The sequence below is a fragment of the Anser anser genome (genome assembly GCF_964211835.1).
Source record: "Anser anser genome assembly, chromosome: 2".
NCBI lineage: Eukaryota > Metazoa > Chordata > Aves > Anseriformes > Anatidae > Anser > Anser anser.
This window is the reverse complement of record NC_139721.1, coordinates 152,750,255-152,777,737: the sequence shown is the minus strand read 5'-3', so window position 1 is coordinate 152,777,737 and position 27,483 is coordinate 152,750,255. Positions and strand designations below refer to the sequence as shown.

General features: G+C 37.9%; 1 protein-coding gene across 3 annotated transcripts in view; it reads right to left on the bottom strand.

The window, feature by feature from the left end:
• Positions 1-27,483, bottom strand: part of PTPRN2 (protein tyrosine phosphatase receptor type N2) — a 648,013-nt gene that overhangs the window by 578,589 nt on the left and 41,941 nt on the right. For 2 of the 3 annotated variants that reach the window (XM_083823703.1, XM_083823704.1), the window contains exon 2: positions 5,179-5,229. In XM_083823703.1, coding sequence (XP_083679829.1) covers positions 5,179-5,229 — 51 coding nt within the window. Of the gene's footprint in view, positions 1-5,178; positions 5,230-10,065; positions 10,315-27,483 lie in introns of those variants that run through there. The other variant, XM_083823705.1, reaches the window with a different exon arrangement.

Below are 27,483 nucleotides of genomic sequence, written 5' to 3'. Positions count from 1 at the left end.
AAAAAAGTGAGAAAATTTTGATCTTGGTGTTTATTTCCACAGCTGCAAGTACAGAATTATTTCAAAAGATTTGAACTCTAAGAAATGTGAATTATATTAACAACTAAGGCACCATTCTCAGGAATATTTAAGTATTAATTCGCCCTTGATTTCAGTTGAATGAACTGTGTAAGTATTCCTGAAGATTTGGGTTTTTCAGTTTTCAGAATACCATGGTACAATGGTAGATTTTTTAATTTTATCCTTGAGTATCATACCAGATTCTGACATCCTTCCAACATACTTATTAAAAGCATATTTTAAAAAAACAAACAAAAAAAACAAAAACTAAGTGTCTGACAAAAAAAATCCCATGGTGTCCTTAAAACAGTGTAGAGGAACCATTGAAACCAAATCTTTGTATTTAATTAATCAGTCCGATTTTTACTCCAAATATACATATATTTCCATTTACCTCAGATGTTATTTGTGAAGAGCTCGCACCCTTGGAAAGCACAGACATTCTGTCCATACATAATAAAGCAGCAGTACGTAGAGGTAACACTTGGCATTACTCCTCAGAAGTCTGAATTTAGTTATAACAAGCACTGTTGCTTACTGAAAAGCTTAGGCACAGATTTGTAGAGTTATTTGACAAAATTTTGATAGCTTTTGTAAGAGCAGTGCCTTGCAAATGCAGATGTAGCTGGAGACATCTGTTAGCTAAACAATGCTGAGGTGCATCTCCCTCTGTAATTCCGTCCTAGTAGGCAATGATCTGGAAAACCCCAAAGCGGAACACATTAAGTTCAAGAAGCCATTTCAGGGATCCTGACTCTTCCCCCTTATCATCTGTAGCACATGTTTACCATTTATGGCTCATCACCAGCACATGCAACCACTCATATTCCAAATGTTCAAGAAGCTCAATGGTTTAGGAAGAAAGGCCATTAATATTCTGAACTGTTTGGAGCCATCCAAACTTGGAAGGGCTCATGACTTTGTACTGCCATGCTCGGAAGCCTTTGACACACATCGCTAGCTTAAGTCTTTCCTAACAAGTACAGCTTGCATACATAAAGCAATATTGATTCAGCTGTGCATAACTGTTTATAAAGCCTTTCAGAGACATGGCATCTTCAAGCTTTACTGCAGACATTAGAGCATGGCTTCCTAGGAGAGGTTTAGTGGCTGTCAGTGAGGCTTGACTTAATGATGCACACTGCGCCAACCACTGTATTTAATTAACTTTCTTGGTTGGCCTCACAGAGCTGTTTTCTACAATCTGATCTTGTCTGCATGAACCCTGCTATGATTGTGTGCTGGAAGGAGACTTGCAGCCGCAACATTTTCATAAATAAAACTACCTCAATTTATAAAGGCTGTGCTGATAAGAAGCAGAGATATTGTGGTATCCACACACAGATAAAACACAGCACAAAGCTTCTTTCTGAGGCAAAATATCTGGAGAGCAAGCCTAAAGGAGAAAATGCCATCCTTCTAAATGAACAGTTCCAAAAGTTTAATAAAGGGAAGATCCAGGACAATAAGGAATGGCTGTTTTGAAATGAACGCCTTTATCTACACCACATGGCATCTTTCCCAGTGGCACTACCAGAATTCAATAGTGTGGTTTCATAAGAAAGGATAAGCACTAGTCTTCACTGTGCTGCTTTCAGCAGCCTGTTTGTTTAAGACTTCCAGCTAGGAAGCTATTTAAGCTGACACTTTACATGAACTGCTTTACTTGTCACTTAAAATGCAAAATGGAACATGACTATGACATATTTCTGCTTCACCAACTGCACTAGGGTTAATATATACATTTAATATATATAAGAACAAGGAGTGTTCAAGGATAAATGAGGGAGTTCTGTTTCAAGAGACCATCTAAAAATTCCTTCCTGATGTTTCTTTTTCTTTCCATACAAGCACATTCTAGGTATAATGGTTAAAAAAAATGCCACATGCAACACATGGGCTAGCTCATTTACTTAAACTTTTAACACAGGCAGTGAGAAGTGTGTGAATGTGAGTGCCATAATGCTCCTTAACCACAGCTGTCGCTACACCTGCCCTCACTTTCTCTCTTGTTCTTTCCCCTTCTGTAGATCTTGTTTAATTAAGACATTTTGTTACTTGCTGTCATTGGCATCTGTAGCAGCTTATCAGCACTTACTGGGGAGCAAGCATTTCCAAACTTACAGACACTAGATTATTTTCTATTAGTGTCTGCAGCTCATTAGCATATCCACCTTTCATATCAAGTTTTTTAGGCTCACATTTTCAACCTTCAAGCATTTCGTACAGGTGAAAATATCAGTGCCTCCCATTGTAAATGAGAAGTAATGATTTACTAGAAATAAAATAAATGACACCTAAGCCATTTCACCCCTAGAAGCTCTAGCTTGGCAAAAAAAAAATTCAGGAAAACTAACTCAGTCTTTTTGCTTGGCTTATCATCATGCCATTAAAATAAACATGAAACAATATGTTCCTTTTTAACCACTTGATGAGTCAGTGCAGCTCAGGAAACTGATAAAAGGTTTATGGAAATAAATTAATATTGCATGAACACTGCTGGAGCTATTAAACAAACATAAGTGAGAACCCATCACTGAAGCCAAGAGACCTTTATATGATAAGGGAAAATTGCAGAAAAGTCAATCATTATTACAGCAGGTTCTTTGCCCTACAAAAATGGCATATGACCTAAACAGATGTAGTGATGCAACTGATACAGTTGTTGTTTATACCAGATCTTACAACTGGATTACATTGCTTTTGACAGTCAAATAAGCTTCTTTTAACATCCCCTTTTTTATTCATACAAATCTCACTTATTAAAAGCTTTCCAAATTTAAAAAAAAAAAAATCACTTTTTTGAAATTGTATAACAGCATGGAACAGCTCAGTTACTGATGTTTTGGTTATTCTTTTACAAGCCTGACACATGACTAGTACTTGAGGTCTCCAGTTGATAACATTGTATGAGATAACAACAGAGTGTGACTGATGTTTTCAGTAAGGAAACCCAGTTTCATTTTTGAAAGCGCACTCAGTTCAGCTACCTTTGCTGGAGGCCAAGAGAAAGATCAAAACTACCAGCCTTCCTGCAGGAGTCAGACTCAGACCTGCAGATCACAGATCCTTTAAAGATGTTACCTAAAAGTAGGTCCTGTTTCTTACCCACATTCGCACAGTACTTCAGAAATATACCCTTGTGCAACCACGAAGGAGACAAACCTTTCTGTGACCTTGCAATACACAAAGCAAGCTCTGCTCCCAAGCATAGAGACCTCCACAATCTTAAGCTTCTGAGCTTTCAAGTCAGCAAAGCATTCTCATTTCAATATATCAGGATTTCTGATGAACTTTAGGATTTCACTTGAACCGGGAGGAGTTTGGGCAGGAAAAATTGGAAGGAATATCCAGAAGCAAACATGTTTTATCTTACACATAAAAAGTTCTGAAAGTATTTTAGTTCTCCAAAGTATGATCTTCCAAATATTCTGTTAATTTTCTCAACAATGATATATTTTTATTTGCATCAAGGACAGCATTTAAAATCTACTCTGGACACCACACATCCAGTTGGGGAAGGAGAAGGGAAGAACGAACCAAATATTTTGCTGTAACCATAAACACAGTGACAGAATCCCAGAACATTTTCCTTTTTTTAATTAAGCTCAGACATTACAACATACCATTGATTGATTGTCTTATTCATTAGTGACCTCTCTTTAAGTTACAGTTACACCAAACTAATAGTGGACCTACAGAAGATGTCCACTCTGAATTCAGAGACAATTTCCACAATCAAAGTTTGCACTCTAATGAAAAAATCACACTGAGTTTTTAGAAACCATATTTATAACTAAGAAAACAGGTTTAGAGCAAGAAACTAAGTGGCCTTCATAGGAACATCTTTATTGAAGATTTCCGCTGTCAAAAAAAATATATATGTATTTTTACTATCATCATCTCTTGCATAAATCCTCCATCACATACTGCCTGACAGATATAGCTGTTGCCTATAATAAGACCCTAATAGCCATACTTGCATTGGGAAGACCTCAACTAGGTGCTCGAGATCACTGCTATCAGCAAAACACAACGCTGCAGAGAACTGCCACTACCCTTTCTGTGTCAAGCACAGAAATCCTCTGAGTTTCAGCATGGTATAGAAACAACCTCAAATTATAATTTTGCACAAGAATTATCTTTGAAGATGTTAATAAATCTACTGTTTCTAACTGTCTAATGATTTTATGGTTGAGGAGTTGGGAGAAAATATTTCTGTCCTTCATTCCCTCCTTTGTGTGTATTTAACTGACGATGAACAATACTAGGAGTTTAACATCAAATTCATCTTAGATATTCATTAAATTAGGATTTTAATAAATTTCATTTATAAGTAGACACATTATTGGCTCCTGTGTTTGATGGAAATAAATACATCTGCTTAATGTCAGACACTCACCAACAGAAATTTTATATTTAATAATTTTTAAAAATCCATAATTACAGATCTACATACTTTATGACAGTAATTGCTTCAAAAGATCTCTTTAAACATGTTTTTTCATCAAGACTTAAACGATTTCATATAGCACATTAATGATTTTAGAGTATTGTCAAAAGAGTCATTCCTAATCTTCCATTAGACTCATTCACACGTTTGTGTTGGCTTTTTGTTTTTTACTTACTGAAAGGAAATTGAAAGAGAGCAGAAGAAATCTGCTTCTGCAAATCTAGTTCAAGTGAAATCACAGAAAAAGGAAGCAGTATAATCAAGAACAATGGTAGTCTTTCTTTGAGACCTTCTTTCTTATTATAATAAATAATAACCTTTTGAATAAAAGGAGACTGGTAATTACTCAACATCAGCCTCTAAAAAGATGAACAACCTGAAGTTATTTTCATCCTGTATGAAGACAAATTAAACGTTAGCATATTTCAGTGTGTTTAATTTAATTACTATCTATTTCTCATGAAAGGAGATGTTGTTCAAGGTTGATTTTTTTTTTTTTTTTAAGTCTATTAAATTTTCCCTACCTGCTGACCAGAACAGTCATGTCCTGTGTTGATGTCCCCCCTACACCCCATTCATATATAGATTTGGCTTATTAAATTGACCACACAGCAATTACACTGCAGAGGACAGAGTAGTCAGCAAACAAAACATTCAAGACTTACCATTTACACAGATTTCATAAGATTTGCAAAGGTCATCTTCAAACAGGCAACCTAAAAACACAATAGAAAGGTAAAAATTAATACAGGTTTCAAACTGTGGATAATTAGCACAGACTGAAGTCCCCTCAGGCTATTAAATGCTCAGCAAGTGTCAGGCATTTGGTTGCCCTTAGGAGTCTAAATTGGGCAGTACAGAAAGTTAAGAACACAGTAACAAAGCTGGTTAGACAGTACAACTTTCTAACTGGTTACATCCAGAATAACCTTTGCTGTTTTTCTTCCCATTATTCCTCTGCTGAGGATTAGGTTTTCTCAGTGCTCCTCTTATTTAGTAATTTGAGGAACTTTACATTCCCCAACTTTGAACACAACACACACAACAGCAGAGTAATGCTGCTACACACTGCCAGAAATCAGGAGTTTCCTCAAGCTATTTACACTGCAATGAGACAAGACTAGGAAATAGATATAAAATGCTTGAAATAGGTTAAAAAGCTGCAGGCTTTGATTTAGTAACTGCAACCATACACTATGTCTAGATCCTCAAGAGCACTTACTCTTTGGAGAAAGGCTTAAAAATGAAGCCATCCATAACAAGACTATGATAACTTCACAGACAGCTGACAAACCAGTGCAGTTCCTGGCATTGTCTCCCCCCATATTTGAAGCAGGAAATTTGTCTCCAAACTGGCTCCTTTGCAGCTCCCTGCTATGCCAGCCCATCCCTCACCCTAGAAACTGCATCCCTGTTGGCAAACCCAGCTCATCCACTTGGACACATCTTCATGGATGACAGCCACAGTCCACCTGTGGCTGATAGCACCAAGCCAGGTAATGAGACATTTGTTATTACCCCCTCTGTCTGCAGCTGAAATGAGCTCCTGCTGGTATTCCTGAGAGCAGTAAGGCAGGTAGGATGCTGTCTGCTCTGGTCACTCCACATGGGGACAGGGACAAGGACCGAGAGCAGAAGCAAAGTGAAGTATCACACTACTGGCAAGGGCATCCACTCTATTAATCCAACCACTAGTTTCTTTACTTTGTCTTCTCACAAAGATAAACAACTAGGACTGGATAAACTCCAAGGAATGAGGCTTTATTTTGAATACAGACACTGCCCTAGAGAACACACTTCTACAATTAAGCCTTTTAACATCTCTGGGAAGTACCTTAAGTTTATAAATAACACAGTTATAGAAATCAAATGGTCTTGAGCAGTTCCACACTGCTTCACCACACCTAAACACCAGAGCACATCCTCTCTTCCCAGAAGCAGAGTACAACGATCTCTATTCAGAGTCAAACTGATTAAGTAGGTTGATTTAACCAAGAAAAAACAAAAGGCTCAAGACTCTGTCTATGAAGTACACAAGTCTTAACCCTGCTAAAAGAAAAGTTCAGGAGGAGGAGTGACTTATGTATGCCTGCACAGCCTTTCAGCAGGTAACTGTATTAGCACATCATTAAGCCTGAACTAATAAATTATGTCTCTCAGCAGGATTTATTAGCACAGCGCTAGGTCTGAGCTAAGCATCTACACAAATTCAAGTCACGCTGGTGCACTGGCAGAACCACTTATATCTACACCCACACCTACCCACAAAGACCACAAACGCAACCTAACAAAGATGACAGCCTGCAACATGCACGTTGATAAAAGCACTCTCTTGTCCTTTTACCCATGCACCGATAAACTGTGAGTATTCCTTGGGCAGCTTGTGAAAGGTGGAGAAAGCTTCAGATTCAGAAAGGATTCTGCAAGCAGAGCACAGCAGAACGGCATGTGTCTAAACAGTCCACAAATTCCAGTTTGTGACATTTTGGAGACATGTATAGTTTTGTTCCAGACAAGTCTACTGTAGCAGCTGCTTGACCTGAAACAGCATCTGAAAACCCCCTGAAGATATTGCAGCCTTGGTGCCAACCTAGCAGCGCAGAAGGATGCCTTGACTGGGTATTGACTCAAAGAACCTAAGAGAAGAACAGTGGCAGGCAGCGGCCAAAACACATCAGCACAGGCTACACAGCACAGAAGGAGCGCTAATTAAAAGCACAGTAATGATCACTTCAAAAATTAAAATCTTGAAAAAAAACTTTATGTACTAATACAGAGTAGATAAACAACAGGTGTACTTCAAGATTTCTGTTTTCAGAGATCTGAGGTTGCCATTTCTTCTAAAAGAGAAGTTCTTATGGTTAGGAAAAAATCCCCAGCAAAACCTGTCTGCCTTGATTTTCTGACTAGATCTCAAAGGAGTTAAAACCAGAAGCCTGAGATGGCCTTTTCCTCCAAAGCACTACAGGAGGTGCCCTGTGCCCAAGGAAGAACAGGAGTCTTGTGGTTGATTTCTCACTCCACCATGGCTGGGCTGTAGATCCTAAGGGTGTCAGATGAGTTTGAACCAGAAGTGTTTCCAGTGGAGTCAAGGTAAAAGCAGCGACTGGTTCATGCAAGCCCCTTCTGATTTCGAAACACCTGGAAGCTGCTAATGAGGGCCACAGCCACCTGCTGCCCAAAGCCACCTGCTAGAGATAGGCTGTCCCACAGTATACTGAAAATCTGGATTTTTCTGCTTTTCAGATTAAAGAGGAACACCATGATTACATTCAGATACAAAGACATAAAGAGCCAGGCTACATGACTACAGAACTCTGACTCAAATGCACTCTGCTTTTGCTACATACGCTTTGCATTATCACCTAATACATTTCCATGAAAAGCACAAAAGAAAACTGATTTTGCCATGTTTTAGTTCCTCTTTTGATAGTAGTTGCTTATCAGGTGCTGACTGCAACTAGGCATTTGATGCCATTAGCCTTGAAAATTTATGCCTTGGAGAGCAAATTAATAAAGTCAACGCATAGAAAACTATATCCATCTACGATTACCCTAAAATAGACTACAAGGACCTCTAAACTCCTTGGAAAATATTATATTTCAAGTTATTACTAGTGTTAATTATTATGTATATTTCACCCAGTCAATGTGCTAATTTAACTACTAATTTATCTTTTGTTGTTATTGCTGTGACATTAAGAAGCATCGTATTTCATTTAAAATATCATCTACCAACTAATAGTAATGATGGCAATAAGTCACCACTGAAGAGTGAAGAGGCATTGTCTCCAGTCGGCACTTAAATCAGTTCATGCCTCAGGGGATCAAAATTAAATTTCATTTTCTATAAAACAAATCCTCTACGAGTGATCTTCTCCTAAAATACATAAACCTGATGCAATACCCCTCAACACCCTCCTGTCCCCCCCCCCAAAAAAAACCCACCTCACACATTTACTTCATACAGCAACCCTTAAATAAATTCTCCGTATAGCTTCAACCAGTTGAAGGTACACAAAGGCACTCCTTTGATTATATGCCTAAATATGCCAAATTAAGTTTTCCAAGAACTCAGTGCAGACAGCAGTAGATTCAGATGTGTCATTTATGCAGTAAAATGTGAATACAAGAACTTGGCATTGCAGCACCAAGACTATTTTACAAGCTCAATTCTGCTAGCCCCATGTGTCTTTTCAAGAAGAGATCTTTCTAGCATTAGTTAGCACACACCAAAATCCAGGGATAGTCAAGATTTTGTCACCTAATGAACTGATTTTAGCATTGTGTTTATTATTGCTTTGCTTAATCTAGAACACAGGTTTGTTACTTGACCTGCATTAACAATTCACCTTTTCACTAACACTTATATGGCCCTAGTGATAAATCCCATGTCTCAGTGGTGACAAAGGTGGCTGGAACAATGCCATAGTGCACATAGGTGCACCAGCACCCACAAAAACAAGTTCAATTGTAAGCTTCATCATCAACTCACCATGTAACCAAGGCACACAAGCCTACATTGCACAACTTATAACACAGGGAGAGCTTTTCCCTTACACATACAGAAGTTGTTTAAACTCCAGGTAAGCAGGAACTTACCCCATATACTTGGGTAAATATGTGCTTTACACATTCTTAAGCATAAAGGTTTGCAAAGGTTTGTCATGCATCCACTAATTTCTAGAGACATAACTCAGTTGCTTACTATTAGACTGCTTCATGTAGCAGGACCATTTGTGTTAGACCCACTTACATATACACCTTTTCTCATTTTTTTTTTTAAAGCTTTGTGACTGCCTAAATAAGGGTGGGTAGCTATGCTATATATTACACTTACACGGAATAGTCTTTGTTAACTAGACAAGAAAGTACATTTCATAGGGCTTATCAAAGTCTTCCACCTTCTCTAATAGTTTTTCAGACAATCAATAGTACAATATAATTGAAAAAAAAAAAAAAGCATTGTTGCAAACCCAAAATATTATAGCATAGGATCTAAAAGTTTAAATTTCTTTGTCAAGATACTCTTATCATGAGACACTATCAAAACTATTCCCCTCCTCTTTTTATCAGGTTTACAGCAGTTCTGCTTTCCTCAATTCAAAGACAAGTTAGGCTTGTTTAAGAGTTTAAACCATTAGACCATGTTGTTTTTTTGGGATTTACAGGAGACACCTCTGAAGATTGTAATAGTCAGGCATGAGCTGAAGTCATCTGAGCTTGCTCTAGAAAAAAAGCTGTATTAATTTACTTATTGAGAAAACTATTTTATTGAATCCACTGATCAAATAATTGTATTGCGTTCATTTTTCTATCCTTTCCCATTAACCAGCCTATGATGATTTTACATTAAACACATCTCATATGAAAATGCTCAAAGTTTGTAAGCAGCTTTACCAGCTACAGCAAAAAAGAGGCCTTGGGCTCTCTTTATCAGAAGATATCTTACACCATCAAAATAAGAAAACAAACAATATACAATAAAAGCTAAATTTCTCCCGTACTTGTCAATCACAATTTAGGAAAATAAAAACCTCCAAAATCCTTACCGTTGTTAGGACTCTCCTGTCTCTTCCTTTCGTGATCTTCATTCAATGGCTACATAACCACCTAATGTCTCCTAACATTTGTAGACCATAACGGTCTAATATCATCACAAGATTTTAGTCAATAGAGGTTTCTTTAATAAAAAATATCTTTCTAATCTTTTTAATAATTTCAAATGAAAGTTCACTCCTCATTTATCTGCTTCTTTCAGGTTTACTTGCTTTCTGGTAAGGAGACCTTGAAGAGTAAATTCTGCAAAGCACTGGTAATGGAAACCAAAAAGGAAACACCTGGCTGTATCAACTCTGGGCATGTCTGATGGGGGGGGTCTCCCTGGTTCATTAGCACCACCTGTGAACAGCTGTAAATAGAGCTCGTGTTTATTTTCATTTAGCAGCATTAAGAAATAAGGCCTAAGAATTATATTTTATAAGTATTGTGCTTATATAACTTTGAACCAACAAAAAACAAGATAATGTATAACAACAATGAGCAACAAATTGATTGGAAGGAAGTATCAAGTATGACTTTCTACAGAAAATTGAACAGAAAAGTTGACTGACGGAGAGAGACGTGCTCTTCTCGCTGGTAGAAGTGAGAGAAATGTTGTCCAGCCTGCTGAAGCTGTGATTTATCCAACACATCCTCATTTGTCTTCTACACACGTATGCTTAACAACTCTAGAATTACACAAAATTGCAAGCATAGCAGGGAAGAATATACTTTAAGCTGATCACGGGTTCCTCTTGTTTTCCTTATTCTACTGTATACGGTAACTCTACTCTGTGTGGTTACATAGGCACCATAGTTATAATGTATTATTTGTTACTCAAAAATTGCATGTGGAAAATCAGCTACTGCTCATTTTGTTCAGCTTTATTTTGGCATTCACTCTGATAATAAATGTAGATGTTCCCAATTTCTTCAACTTTCCTTTTTATCCCATTTTTCTTTGCCTATTTTTCCTGTCCCTCTTTTAACTCTTCCACTCTCTTTTCTAGAAGTATATTTTCTGCCTCCTACTTGTTCTCTTCTACTCTCCAAAAAAAACCTTTGTTCTACTCTTTCTGTCCCTCCCAAGCACTGGCACAGAGTACTCAGGCATTATCCTTCCTGCCCTTTCCCCTCTCTTCACTCACCCTACAAACAGCACACCTGTCACCTCTTCATCAGTTTCAATTGCTGGGAATGACTGGATCTTCACTCAGGTGCCCTGCACTTCCCTTCTTCCAGCATACTCAAGCATTCCTCATCTGTCACCCTGATGGTGAATGTGCTGAGTAGAATGGCCAAGAAACGGATGAGAGGGGCAGAACTTGCTCCATCCTGCTCCCTCTGCTCAGTGCTCCTCAGGAGCAGAATATGTTTTGATGCATTCTCCTTTATTTTTCATGTGTTGTCAGGATATCCAGAACAGTCCTCATTGAAACAGACATTTCATGAAGATGTCAGAACCTCTGACATTTTATCAACAACTGCTTAAAAGAGCAGTTTACCTTTTGGTCAAAATAATATTAAAGGAGCACAGAATACTAAATGAACTTTTCTCCCAGGAGAGAAAATGAGAAAAATATGTGACAGCATGGTAAGTACTGAGTTTTGATCTTCTGCCCTTACTCCATCTTTGATGTTTTTTGAATGTAACAGGTGCCTGATGTTTTTCGTAATACTGTAAACTCTAGAGGGTAGAGATATTTTTATTATTTTTAATCATGTGTATGTGTACAAAGCCTAGTACAACAAAGCACTGATCCCTGGTGAAAGAATCCAGGCCTTCCTGCAATCCAAATTAACAATTAGAAAGATGACACATGAAATCCCTGCAGTGGTTAACTGGAAGATAGTGTAGTCTCTTATATGAAAAGTTTCCAAAGTAAGAAAAGATTTCCCATAAGTGTTAACATATGGCGTTAACACTTCCCTAACTCTGAATTATTGCTTCTTTCAATCATTTTTCATGTACACTGTATATTGAAATATGATCCTAGCCAGAATAATTCACCACGGAATAAAGAGTTCTCATTCAAAAAGGGAAAATGTCAGTACTAAGCTTATAGCTAAGACTTGCCCCTGAAGCCTCAATCACAGGTCATATTAGTGCTTCATTGCCTCCTTTATATCACCTGCTATTCAGCGTGTGCGGATTGATGCACTATGTAAGCAAAATAGTACAAAAATGCTGTGATATATGATGCTATTTCTCACCGTGCAATGGGACTATTGTGTCTTTTCTGTGTTTAGAAGGGAAAAAAAATTACATCTTTTCTTTTGCAGGTAATTAGTCCTGAGCCTGTCCACCACTAAAGAAGGGAATTGCTTTGTGCTGAAAATACTATTAACTTATCTGATCACTAATGCCGTGATTGCAATGATGTAGTGCTTTTCTGCTGGAAAGCACCGAGGAAAGGTCACTGTTAAGAATAATTGAAGATGTGATCAGTAATAACACTTCATGAAGGGAGGAGACAGGGAAAGGCCATCACTAGAAAAGCTCTGGAATAGCATTTGCATTTTGCCCAGGGCTCAGAAGGACATGGCATGTCATGGGCTGATACAGGCAATGTATGATTTAGTGTCATGTTTTTCACAGTAAATATTAAAAGAACTTGCATTGTCTCCATGAAAAATCATGCTGCTAGCCCATATTGGGAAGAAATTAGCACCTCTACCTCTCAGTGTATGATCTGTTCTTTCAAAATTAGAAAATGTTTAATGAAGTGCTCACCTGCTGTATTCAAAATCTCAGAAAGAATCCAGACCAGTCCTTTAATAACTGCGATTCAGTACTTTCTACTTGTTACCAGTTGCTAAAAGAAATTTCCTCACTGGGCACTAAACTGCCATCACCAACTGAAATCACAGCTCTGACCCAAGCAAAAAGCTTTTTGTGCACTTAGCAGAGAAGTTGAGGGCTGAACATCATTGAATCTAAATGAAGAATTCCATGTTGCTGTTTAAATATATCTAAAAGCAGCCTGAAATTTTTAGCTGCTGGTGCCTGCGTGATATCCTTGCCCCTAAAATCTGTGTGCAGCAAGGCCTTCTAGTATTTTTCATAGCCATAAGGTATTGAAAACTTAAAACTGAGGCTTACGTAAAGCAGAGGATGATGTTACCCAGCAAAGCCTTCCTCGGTATGATTGCACGTAGACCAGCAAACATTGCAGTTCAGTGGCCTCTGTCATATTTATTCTGTGAAAGAACTCCTGCCATCATTATATCTGTCAATCTTGTTTTACCCATCAGTAACTGTCAGCCTCATCCTGTATACTTGTTTTACAAAACAGCGGAATGGAATGAATTCTAAGTCCTAATTATAACTCAATTCTAGCCTTCTTCCACTCTCTGGGTTAAGACGAGCTGGGTTGAAGAAGTAATGAACTATTAGATAGAGGAACTAGGAACTGTCTGTCTGGGGGTCATGTGCTTTGGAAGATAGTTCTTAAGATAAAATTTTCCAGGACCCTTACATGGGGAAGAAGCTTATGACCTATCATCTGGAGTTAATTAGCCTCCACATTCAGCGACAGTTTTTTGTGTTTTTTTTTTTTGTTTTTGTTTTGTTTTTTAAATAGTTCTTTAAAGTTGCTCCTCATGCTTTGGGAAAACTTCCAGTATTCACATAATCAAAGGAAGGAAAAGAGGTATGTTTATCATTTTTCTCTAATAAGCACCAAAATTTTGTTTTCATTATGTGTCAGAGAATCTTAATGAGTATCTGCTTGGTGCTTGGAAAAAAAAAAAAAAGATAACCAGAATTCACAATTCTCATACAGTCATATCGCCTCCAAAAGTAATTACCCAATATTTAAGTTTAATGCGCCTCTCCCAGTGCTGTCTTGAGCAGACTTCAAAAGTAGAAACAATTTGTTGCAGAGGACCACTCTGGAATGATTGGCTTTTCTGTTCTAATTAGCAAACAGTACAGCATCTTTTAGCTGATGATGCCTGTGTGGACAGCAGCAGTACGACCAATATCTGTCACACGTAATTTTTTTCTTTTTCCCTTTCTCTTCCTGCTTAGAAAATCACTCACCTTTTTGTTCCACCCTTGTTGCACAGCTAATTATACCATGGTAAATTATCATGCAGATGTGGTAAAAACAACTTGGGAAGAAAAGAAATGCATCTCATAACTCAGTTGAGCCCGAAGAGCAAGGGGACAGTCCACAGTCATTTACTGCAGGAAAGAATTCCAAAATAGAGAAAACAGCACAACTGGGTTTGGGAGTCAAACTTTACAGGTGAGCTCCAAACAGGGACACAAGAACCAGGCAGGGCTCTAAATCTGTTTATTTCTGCATACCCATATTGAAGTCTCCTAGATATTGAAAACGTTCTAAATTGGTATTATTGGGAGTGTTTGAAAAAACAGCCTCATAACTTTATCATGCAATTTTGAATCACAATGTTTATTTACAGTGATGAAAACACCCACGTTCATCTCATGAAAGAGGCACTGCTATATACATTTGGTAATTTCTTTAATAAAGAGTTTAAACAGCCCAGGGTAATTCGTATTAAATATTCATGTGCTGGAGAAGAATAATGAAAGTCAGTGAAGAAAGTCATAGTCTCTTAAAGTTCTCAAAGGAAAAAAAGAATAATATTAGGTAAAATTCAATGGACTGTGGCACCAAGATTTATCTATAGTTTACCCTGGGAATTTCAATTGTGAATGAAGCTACAGCACTATCTATCAGGAGACAGTTATGGGAAATAAATCATACAGGGATACTGGTAGCCCACCAAGATTGAGTACTCAGTGAAGATGCCTAAAACTCTTCCTTTTCCATAGAAAAATGCAAGAATCTCATAAATGTTTGTGTACTAGAAATTTCTGCAAAGTTTCTAAGAACTAAGCTGTTCCAATCAATACAAATTATCCCTTGACATATAATCAATGTGCAGCACCATGTGGCTTTGTTCAAGTCCTGGTGGCCTTGCATGGCACTGTGAATCTGGGCATCACTCCGCATTCTTGTCTGGGATTGACGTTAAAGGGCAGACTTGGGACAATTTTGTTATGCTGATAACATAGCATAACAATCTCTCCTGTATTGATTCAAAACTCATTCCAGACAGTAGTTTAAATTCATTACAGGGTAAAATGATTCACTTCTACTTACTTTTTGTGAGATTACACCAATTTCAAAGAAAATCTGGCCCTGCAAGTGAATGGTCCTGATTTTGACCACTAATTGTGCACTAATTACTCCTGAACCACCCCGATGTATATGAGGCTGGCATTAGAAGCAGCTGTCCCAGCATACATTCTGCTGGTGTCTCTGTGAAGTAGCTCTGCCACTGTAATACCAGTGAGAAGTCTTTTTCTCTAGGCTAGCTGTTGAGAGGCAGGCACCATAACGACATATATCAGAGAAGTAGTTAAGAAAAAGGCTTAAAGCAATTTGATTAAAGCAATTCGTGGAGGAAGACAAGAAAATCAGAGATAATTCTGAAACTTGAAAAATCTGACGTATGCTGAGTAGCACCAGAATTCATACTCTGGTTCCTTCCTAAAAAGTAAACAAAACACAGTTTTTCTCTCTCTAGGGGAAAAAAAATAATAAAAATAAATGAATAAAATAAATTAGAAGACTTTGAAGTTTATCTAGCCATTAAAATCCTTTTAACAAGAAAACACTGCCCTTGAGAAAATTCATTTAAATGGGAAGAAAAACCCTGAAGTCTGGATGTTTTCAAGAGTTTATGTAGGTGCCTTTCAACTTTAAGCATAGCCAGAAGTCATTACTATATTATAACAATATAGTCCCCAACTCTCATTAACTTAGCATCTAACACGTATTGATTCTGATAGAATTAATGCATTTGAGCAGCTTTGTGAATCAGGGACCAAATGCCTCTCTCTTTTTTGTTGTTGTTTATTTTCTTTGTTATTTTTCCCTCTGTACATAATAACGTCCAATGTGTTTGTGTGAAACTTGTGCAGCAGGAGGAAAAAGCTTAGAGCTTTGACAGAACAGATGAGAAAAAGATGTTAACAAACAGTTGATGTTGCATGTCCCCCAGATATCATGAAGAGGGGATATCGAGCTACCTGTAAGCCAGGCCTACTAGCAAGGTCGCCAGAGGAGGATCCAGCAGACTGGAATCCCAGTCTTGGTCCTGTTTTTTGCTGCTGCCCTGGGCAAATCATTTCACCACGACTCCCCTCTTGTATTTTACCCAGTCTTATCTAGTTAAATACTAAAGCTTATTAATTGTTTGTAAGTGGTTAACAGAATGGTGACGTGGTCATGTTTGGAGTGCTACTGATCATCAGAGTACAAATAATAACCTTTGTATACTCTTATTGTACTTCTCCACATCACAGAAACGTTTTGAACCTTAAAGAAAAATAAGCAGCTGCATAAAGGTAGCAGGAAACATTTGGTAAAACACAAACAAACATCTCCTGAGGAGTATTTTTTAAGGGTGATTTAAGTAAAGCCAAGGCCTTCCATCTCTTCTCAAAAAGTGCTGGGATTTCAACAGAAAATATGAAGTGGCTCCTTGCCAGCCAGGGAACTCTAGAGCACATAACCTTTTGATTTTTATTCCATGAGAAGCCTTCCAGGGAAGGGGATGGCAGGGGAAGGAAAAGTATCTCTGGGACAAGAATTCTCGTTATTACCCTGAAGGGGCTGGGTAGCAGATAGCCAAGGAGACCTCCATGCCTCAGGAGGCAAGTTGCACACATCTGTACGGCTTCAGGAGCATTATCTGTCATACTTTGTTGACTTGATGTACTGATTAGATACTTCTAATGAAGGGATAGAGTGTTTTCAAGTCTCTGCCTGGATTACTTCTTTATACTCAAAGGTTGACTTATCTATAAGTTTGATTTTAATGGAAGGGAAAATACGGCATACATAAATACATGAGTGAATTATCTGTTCATCCTTTATCATACTCCTTTTGAAAGATCAGGAACGGCAATCATCATGATTGCATGTGGTTACAATTAAAAAACAACTGTACAATGCATGTTATATACAGCTCACTGGTGCTCAAGGGCCATGACCCACTTGATCATAATTCACTTCTGAGAACAGCTGAATGTTAGTCTTGCATATCTTTCATATTCCCACCTAAACTTGAGCTGAAGACTGAAGCTGAGGAAATCACAAAGTCTCCAAAGCATATTTGCTAAAGATAAATTCCATACAAAAAGCAGCGTATCCCCCCAAAAATCTTACTTCACTGAACTTCTGCACATCTCATCGTGACAGTACGGCATAAAATACCAAACACCGTGTACTTCTTGCACTTTTGCAGCAATCTTTATTCCCATCATAAGAGCTTCCTCTGTGCACATTCCCTGTGTTATCATTAATGTTCCTTCTTCTCTTGAGTTACCAGGCAGAAGGCAAATAGTGGAAAAGAGAAGGGAACAGGGATATTTGTAGCAGTATTTACCAACAGGAAACTACCTCCCAGCTTCCTCCACTGCCCCACGAAGCTGCTCTGAACTCCAGAGCTGGCTGTGCCTGCAGGATCTGAGCTCTCACCGGTAATGATAGCCCAAAGTCTGTGCAACAAAAAAGAACAGGGCAAATTATCTCCAGAGAGGGATTACCAAACTTACTTCAGATTATTTTATTTCATTTAATTTTATTTTTGGAAATACAGAGAACGGAGATGGATGAGGAAACTCAGAAACTTGGGAAAAAATGAGAAATTTGAAAGAAAACACTGGAGAGAGATGATGGTTTGACAGACGAGATGGCACACACTTCACTGTGCTATGGAAGAGGAATGTGCAAGAAAAGAGGAAATGGGAAAATAACAGTCTGAGAAAGGAAGTGAAGGAAAATAACCTTTGCAAAAATGTGTGTAAAGCATAATGAGACTAAAGTGATAAAAAGTCTGAAGTGCAGAGATTAGCCAGTAGCAGAGATTAAGAACAGCCCTGAGCTCTCCTGATGGCACGCTGCACTGACTTTACAGTCGTGCTGCCTTCAGACTGCAGCGTGGCAAAAGGGGCTCTGTCAGTTCTCACAGGCATGCTGAGAACAGAAGGTATTTCACAATAATTCTACGGACAGTTCGCAAACCTATTCCAAAGTTTCATTTATTCAAGACTGGGATTTTTTTCTGAAAATTCTTAGTGATAATATTTCATGAAGTTCTAGTCATGAGTCTTCAGTCCACAGTTGACTGTAAGTTGAGTGGCATTTGCATAATTCTGAGAGACGTGATATTCAGTGAGGTTTAGAGTCAGTCTGGCACCTCATATGTGAGCCTTCTTAAGAATTCTTAAATTATTTTAATGAACCAGTATTATTCAGAAAATATTCTTTTTTTCCTTCAGGAATTGAACTTCAGCCAAAACACTAAACCGGAGTCTTTAACAGCATACTTGGAAACTTTCTATTTGTTGAATATCTTACAAATATGATCTTGTGCTGTTTCTGAATTTAATACTCTGCAGACAGCAAAGACCAATGTGTACTGTGCTCTGTACATCACTGTAGTGTTTACAAAAATTCCTAATTATAACACTCAAAAAAAAGAGAGAGAGAGAGAGAGAGAGGGAAAGGGAGGGAAGGAAGAAAGGAATGAAGGAAGGAAAGCTTTGTGACCTTTATCCACTGTTCCACAAAGCATACATCATGTAGCAGAAGTACAGGAACAAGATTTTTTTTTAAATTCCCAAATGCAGAAATAACTTTTTTTTTTTTTTTAAGTTCCACCTCATTTGAGGTGTTCTTTCAACAAACATGCAATTGTAATGAAAATGTCTGCAAGTTGTCAGCTGTGGGATTGTTTCATAGAATTTATGTCAATAAATGCAAAGCATGGCAGAGCAGGCTGTTATCATGTGCTAGCCTGTACAAGGACAAAACACGCTGCTTCTTCCCTTCGTTTGGCTCTGCCGAGAACAAAGCTTAGCTATCACATTCACATCAAGTCCCAGCCTTTTGGAGAAACTGGCTTCAGTTTCCTGCAGACAGCTGAAGAGTACCAGGTCAAGGACCAGAACAACAGCCAGCATAGCTACAGTTCTCCTGCTTTTGTGCAAGTTCCTGGAACAGTTTCACTGAGGGGCGCATGGAAAAAGAATAAAATGGAGTTCACAGAAGATGAGCTGTATTGTGATTTTGCTGTAGAAAAGCATGCCCTTGGCAGACTTGGCTTAAATTTCGTTCAGGGTAGCATCAGGATTTTTACTGCTAAGAGGTTTTATCTATTAATTCAACTTCCCTTTAGCTATTAATTGAGTATCAAAGCAACTAAAACAAAAAATACTTTGTGTTGCTTTCTGCGTAATCACCACAGTTTTAACAATTTCACACAGCTAAAAACGTGAAGTTAAGACACGTAGGTTAAACAAAACAACAGCCCTTGGAGCGGCCACGTCTGCTGGAGTCTTACATCAGGGCAACCCAGCTCTTCATCCTCCCAGGTTAAACAGGGCATGGGGACAGGGCACAGCTGTGACAGACGGGCAGAGAGCAGCTCCTGTCTGGCCATACGTGAACGTACCTGCATGCCCCCTCACTCCCAGAAAATCCTCGCTTTCCTCATCCTTGGCAGCGCTGCCCATTGACGTATGATGATTTAATGGCATCCAATTCATGTATTTATGGGTTAAAGGTAGAGCACACATATAATATGTAACTACTACACATTTACTCTTGTTTTTAGTCGTAATGTTTTATTTACAAAGAGGTATGAAAGTGTTTGCACATTATAAGTTTTGGGGGGAATAAAATAGGAAAAAAAAAAAAAGAAGAAACTACTGGATGCTAGAGCCTTTTGTCACTCCAGAAGTCCCAAACTTGTTTGCACTATGGATACAACCATTTTTAGGGACATGATTCCTTTGTTAATGCTCTCTGACTAATCTGAGCTCATCTGAGATCTTCACCACCTCTCTGCCACAGCTCCATCGCCAGCCTGATATCACAGCCTGTACAGTTTACTGATGTGGACCTTACAGACAGGCTAATAAGCTTAGGCCACAGATCTTCCCCCCAGCTACTTACCTTTCCAGCTGTGTGAATACTCTCGTTGCTCATGCTAGCATAGCGTATGACTACAGAAAGCTAACAAAGAACCTCAGGAAACATATCCCAGGCTTCTTTCTTTTTCCAATCCACATAGCTCACTTCACAACATTTACATTCCCAGATGGAAAAATGACTACACGCTGAAGAAGTTTTTTCTTTTTAAAAAGAAGGGAAATAAATCAAAAGGAGTGACTTACTAGTCCATTACTTCGTAGAAGGTTTTTATATAATTTTTACTAAAATACTCTAAGAGATTTAAGGTGACTCACAAATGCCTAAAAATATGGAAGCTATTTTCTCCATGTGTTTTCTTCCTTTATGACGAAGGCAGACTAAAACTACTCTGCTTTTGTTTCTTGTTATTTTCTGCTTCGTTTCTACCTTCCCTTCTTGTAAGAATAATAACGTACATTATGCCTTTACTTGAGAAGCTCCTGACTGCAAGCCACCTGTATCAGCAGGAGGCACAGCAGATAAAAAGCACTAACCACACAGTTGCAATTACAGATCAAACATGACTGCTAATCTCAGTAATTGCTATGTGTTAGTTTTCCCACTTTCAGCCAGTGCCATCCACTTTGACAAAACAGAATCAATGACTGCCTTTGAAAACTACAGGAATACATCTATATTTTAAATGTACAGATGTGCATATTAAATATATGTGTGTTAGATGTGTAGGATTTTTTTTTCCGATTCTTTGAATGCTACAATGAGGATGAAATTTTGTGATACAAAGACTCAAGAGGAAGGAAGAACTAAAAAGGAGGCACTGTACATCGTATTTACCTTTTTCATGAGGCTTTAAGGTTTGTTCAATGTTTCCAGTCGATAATAGCTCTGTTGGCATTGTCACCTTGGCCTGCCTGCTTCTACATGCCTCATCTTATGGCATTGCGGGTGGTCATACTTCCCCAGTAGAGTGCCACTGTCCTCAAAGGAATAATCTTGTTCCTGTTCACTGGCAAACCACTGACTTTTCAGACAAAGTCAGGATCTTGGATGTTCAGAACAGGAATAAGAGTTAAAGCAGGCTGGAGGAGTGCCCTTGCTGCATTTCAGAAGAGATTCCTCAACCAAACTGGGAAAAACAGAAAACGAATTAACCTTTCTTTCTACTTAACAAAGGAGAAATATGGTTTTTCTTCCCTTTGTTTTGCTTTAGTCACACAGAAAGCCTTATGTTATTTATAAGCAGCTCTTTACTAATCCAAAATAACTCCACTCTGCAAAGCATACAGTTTTGCCTGGAAGTATTATGGTAAAGATGTAGGGCTAGCACAAGAAAAAGCAGGCCCACTTTGGCTTTTAAAGCAGAAAGTAGTAAACAGCTAAATAATATGGAGCGTATTTTCAGCATCTGTCCCTAAAAATATTTCATATTATCTAAATATTGTTGAATATTCTTAGAAAATGAAGAATAAAACATGAAGATTTTCCATGGAGACCTAAGGCTAAGAGTTTCAGTCACCATGCCAGGTCACTGGCACATAGTGAAAGACAAGTTTGTGCGATTAAAACAAACCTAATGGGTTTATTTTTAAATACATTCATTTCATAATGAATATTCAGCAAGACAGCTGCAGCCCAAAATCATCCACTGAACATAGCCAGGAATGTTTTCAAATAATCTTTGCAGAAATGAAAAAATACAGAATATTCCTCACAGGTCTGTCTCTAGCCTACATATTTGGGATTTTTTTAAATTTATTTATTTGGTGTGCATGTGTTATGTATTTTTTAACACCATTTTTTATGGTGTTAAACACCATCTAAAAGTCAGTTCAGGAAGCTAACAAAGCAACACCTCTGGAAGCACAAAGATTTTTCATTCTAGAAACGTTCATCTGTGAACTTAGGAATGTTTGTCCGTGGACATAAGGCAAAGATTTAGAAGCTTCAGCTCAGCTTTTTCTCCTTTCAGCTCAATGGGAATGTAGAATCCTGTACTTTTGCAGTCAGCATTAGAGATGAAATTGGTTAATGGGCTTCACCACCTTACTTTATGCTGGCTGCTTACTTAAAAACAGTAGGGTAAAGGAAATGAATACTTCAATCTTCCTTGCATCACTATTTAATCAGGGTAGAACTGTGGGGTAATAAACCAAAGGCTGTCATCATACAGACATATGTATGTTTGTGTGTGTAAAGAAAAAAGATAAAATCATTACACTACAAGATTCAAGCAGAACAGTACCCACCTTCCTCAAGCCTTCACATACGCTTATGATAAGGCACTAAAATTCAGTTTTTTTCCCATTTCTAAAGTTGTTCTATTTGCACATGAAGACGGTGAAATCGTGCCACCTTAAAATGATTGGGAAACTCCCACTTGTTACAACTGGCTCTGAATGTTTCTCTCCAGATTTATATTACTGATCAGGATATAAAATTTCATTTCTGGACACAGTGGATAGGTACGATGGAATAACAAAGGGCATATTTCTAGACTATCATCTGTGCTGCTAAAAATCAAGCTACGTTCATACCTGCAAACTTAGGTATCACTTATTGCACTATGCGTTCAGCACCGAACAAGCAGCTCTAACACTGTGTAACACAAAGTGGGCATGAAGAGAGATTCTAGTTATCCAAAGCTGCCTGAGTTCAGAGGTTAATTTTTAGCTGACAAGTGAGAGGTTCATTCTCTATTTCTGTACCCCACTGCATCTGAATCCCTGAATGATTCCGACAGAAAAAGTGTGAAGGAGCAAAAATGTAAGGCTATTTCAAGTCTATTTCAAGTACTGTAGGAGTTTGACAGTATTTCGTTTTTCAACATATGCTAAAATGCTGTGGGATAACTCTATAGATTCTACAGCTCCATGCAGATAAAAAAAGGCTAGAAGCAATCTGGATGTTTCATGCAGTCAAAAAGATGAAAGGAACAGCACCAGCAGGTTATTTTCTGCAGGAAGGTACAAGTCCATATGGAGAAGAGCAACGTAGGAGCCCTCCATAACTAGTTACAGCAGCTGGAATCTAAGCACAAAGAAACAGCGAACACATTCAGGCTCATTTGCCCAGTTCACAAAGAAAGGCTACGCAGGCTCTGAATTGTATTTAACTGTAGTAAGCTGGTTCACTTGGGGCCAATACCTCAAAGATGAGCAGATGACTAATTTATGATGACTGACTGAAGAGGTTTCATTTTTAATGGAAATCATTCAAAGCCAGGAAAAATAATGAGAAAGGAAAAAAGAATAAATTCCTGCTATGTGACCCAGTTCAAGCTTCACTTAAGTATGCTGTTCCTGCACAGTGAGCTTTGTGCTCCTATTTTGTTTCTGTTCTTCCACTTGGTAGAAGGCAGCACTGCTGACCATCTACAGAAGAGACCTTTTCAATTCCCATACTCCAAGGGCTCTTTTATATCTCCTTGGCTCAGCAGAAGGAAACCCAGGCTACAGGAGATGTAATGTTTTGCTTCCCCTTTTATGACAGCAGCCATTCGGTCGACTGAGGTGGCACTGATAGCACAATAAAATCACCAGCCTGAATCTTAATGCTTCCCCACGGCAGCATGCAAATTTTCAGAACATCAGGGCCTGATTTGCATCAGGGGAGCTGTGTCCAGACCTGCACCCTGGCTCCAAAAGTGGCCAGTGGCAGATGTTCAGGGAGAAAGTATCAGGAAATCTTTCCAGTGTGAGGCAACGCACGGTTTAAAAACTTCGAGTTAGCAGCAGTACCTGGGCTGTGTTGTTTGAGAAGCACCAATTCTCCTTCAGGTCTTGTTTATTCCTTGGGTTTCCATAAGACTCTTCAAAGCCCTTGTGACAGGCAGGTAAACAGATATTATCTACTTTTAGCAGGCAGAAAAAAAAAATGTGTTAAATCATGTGTGCCAGATGTTGTGAAAAGTAAGCAATTAGCAGTCCTAGCAGTGGTCTGTGTGCCACTTGTGCATCTCTTTTCGCCTTAAAGATCTTACAGCCTAGACAGATGGCATAAAATAGTCCAGTATAAAAGGAAAAGTTTCTAGACTGACACTTTGTCAAGTTATTATTATCATGTTTAAATATAGGAGACGATGACTGTTGTTTTTTGGTGGTTTTTTTTGTTTTGTTTTGTTTTTTTCTTCTATATCAGTGCATTAAGACTTCTGGTTCCTAATATCTAATACAACACTGTTAGATCAAAAAGTTTCCCTGTTTTTCTCTTACCTTCTCAGTACATTACTTGTCCCACATACTAATTTTGAACACTTTAAGCCATCAGAAGACAGACTGCTTTACAGGCCAGAAACATTACCATGTTCATTGCAGTCCAATTGGACCATCAGTAAAGTGAAGATAATAGTATTTTCCTATTCTTCAGCCCTAAAATAAGTTGTACGGTGTAAAAGATTCAAATACTAGAATTGAGGCTAGACTGGAAATAAGGTTTTAATGTACTTCATTACTCTAAGTAGCAATTTTTACTTTAAACAAAGTCAGGCGTAGACTTCTGGGAACTAAATGCCAAGGAGATTTAGGTAGGGTAGGGTATTTTGCGTCCCTGTAAGGAGAGTTATGCAAACATGCACAGATTGTATATAACTAACAGCATTTTTCATGCTAATGAAATGTTCTTCTTTTATGCACTGAGCAATATTTTCAACCTGCGTATTTTAAGAAAAGAATTTTATTTCATTTATCCAAGCAGTAATGTGTATCCAAAGGAAAATACAAATGCTAATGTTCATATATTAGAGTTTTACAGCTCTTTCAGCTACTGTAAAATTTCTGACTTTTTCTTTCCACTGGGCAAATACGTCTAATTAAACTATTTGAAACTTGCCACAGATTTCCTAAGTACATGAATCTTTGGGAAGAACAAAACTTTGAGAATTTAAGCCCTGAAGATGAAACTTTTGGAAATGTATCCACATGTGGTAAAAAGGGTCAAGAACAGCAACTTTTTATACTCACTGTGTAAACTGTGTCACCTGTTCTACTATAACAGTGCTCGATTTGCTTCTGCATTGCTCAAAAAATTTCATGTAGGTAGAATCTTTTTGATACATCTGCGGATTAATCAATACTGGCAGTTTAGGTCTAAACATAATTATAATATTTACAATTGGTACAGGCTTATCACATTTTGGAAACAAAATTTACCCTACAAAACAGCTCAGTGCACCTAACTGTGTAGTAGTACTCTAGAAAAGTGCCAGGGGGTATGATAGTTGCCTGCAGTTGTTTGTATTCAGCTTTCCACATGACAGTTAATGACAAGCATAACTGTAAAACTTCACTGCAAGAATAATTAAACTGTACATATAGATTTAGAAAAAACATCATTATCAGAATGTATAATCCCAGGTAGGCAACAAAACGACTCGTGTATGTCTTACACATGCATTTGCTCAACTGCATTCAGAATTGCAAATGAAACAACAAATCATTATATTTTATTAGACAAGAAAGCAAGCCTCCAACTTTGAAAAAGGACTAAAGAAGATGTTTGCAACTGGTGCCTTTCACAACAGTCCCAACAGCCTCCCTCACTGATGGCAGAAAAATAACAGCGCATAACATTTAAGCTGCTTAATATGTTGGTGCCTTCTCCATTATGTATACAAGAAATTCTCATTTTTCAGAGGATGGCTTTAAGAAAACAATATAAAGCTTCATTCATTTTGTGATTATTAGAGGTCATTTTATCACCCAAATTACATTTGAGAACGCTGGATAAAAGGCAGAACAATTTACTACTAGCAAATGTGACCTGTTAGAAGTCCTATTTTTAGCGGCTTGTGCTATTAATCAGCAGCGCAGATCCGCACTATGATAGCAAGAGCAGGTTCCTGACGCTTGACAAACAAGAAATGGAACAGAAAATACTGTGTGAGCAAACTGAAGGTGACAGCTGTAGCAGAGGAAACAAAACAGACCATGTGAGAACCTTGCTTTACAAGCAGAGCAGAACACAAATTTTGTGATGGTCAACTTCCCTGTACCAATTGTGTCCAAGTGATCAGAAGGCAAAGTAGAAAAGATTGTCCAAAAGTCAGAATTAGCAAATAAAAATGGAGTCTGGAGGAGCGCTAAATTAAAGCAAGTGTAATATTCAGTGTCTTGGAAGAAAGCATAAGCACCCAGAAATTTGAAACCAAGAATCTGTCAACATTTAAGAAGCCCAAGTTCTACAGCAATTTATGATTTTTAAGAAATGCTTACAAAATGGATTTGCTTTTACTCCCTAACAAAACAGACAAAAAAAAAATCAGTTCAATATCAGTTAAAAGCCTTCAGCAAAGGTCTAGTCTCCATCCTACAGATGTATTACGTTCAGACTTTCTGGCACACTGATTGCATTCCATGGCACACAGCATCTGCACCTTTACAGAGGTAAACACACAATAGAAAAATGGAATATTTTACCTAAATTCACATTTCTAGTAATACTTTTCTTCAGAAATACCTAACCAAATGCAAGCAATTTTGTATTTGGTGTTCCTTAAACTTATCAATATTTCACATACACCGTTTGATTTCTAAAATAAAAATTAAAAGAGGTTTTCATAACCTTGTATGGTTTGCTCCTAGAGTCCTCCCAGACAATATACTGCTTGAATGAAACAAAGCCACATGCTAAGAATAGCAGAAACAAAACACTGAGGATGATAAATAATACACACTCAGCACAAGTCAGACAGTTATTATCGTTGGCTTCTATATTTAAACTGAATTTGCACTGTACATTTTCTAGTAATCTTAGCATGAAAGGAGACCAACCTGAAAGAAAAAAAAAAGTTCCTACTGTTGATTTATTTGTAAACAAAATGTTTAAAACTTACCCTGATTTAATTAATCCATATAGTTTTCTAGTGTGCAAGAAGTTAGCTATGATAGATTCAATTACTTTTCCACACTAACAGCAAAAATTAATCTATAAATAAATAAAGAGATAATATCTCTGCTACTGCTAAAGAAAGAAATGCTTAATGAATCCAAGGCTATTTAAAATATTTACTTCCTAAATAAACATTCACCAGCCACCCTATTAAGTTCTTAAATTGCCAGGTGGTAATATATCTCTGGTTGTATACATCCTTTCCTCCAGGAACTGGGATGCAGAGGGCATGTTTGCCATCTGTCATTTAACTACAGCATCTTACTTTGCTGGGAATGATTTTAAAATTTCTTTGGTGCTAGATTGTGTATCCGAACCCTGAGAAATTACCCCAGCCACTGCACCATGCTAGCATGCAGTGCTAACATTAGAGTATAGCAGTCTTTATCCATAGGTAAATTGGGTCAAGATGACAGCTTAAAGAGATAACAGGCCATCCAAGAGATTGAGAGGCTTTCTGAGTCTCTGACTCCCTATTCTTAAACTGAATTTTCTGTTCCCACTTTACTCAGAGTGAAGAATATTCAAAATATTTAAATTGCCAAAGGTTAACTCCCAAAA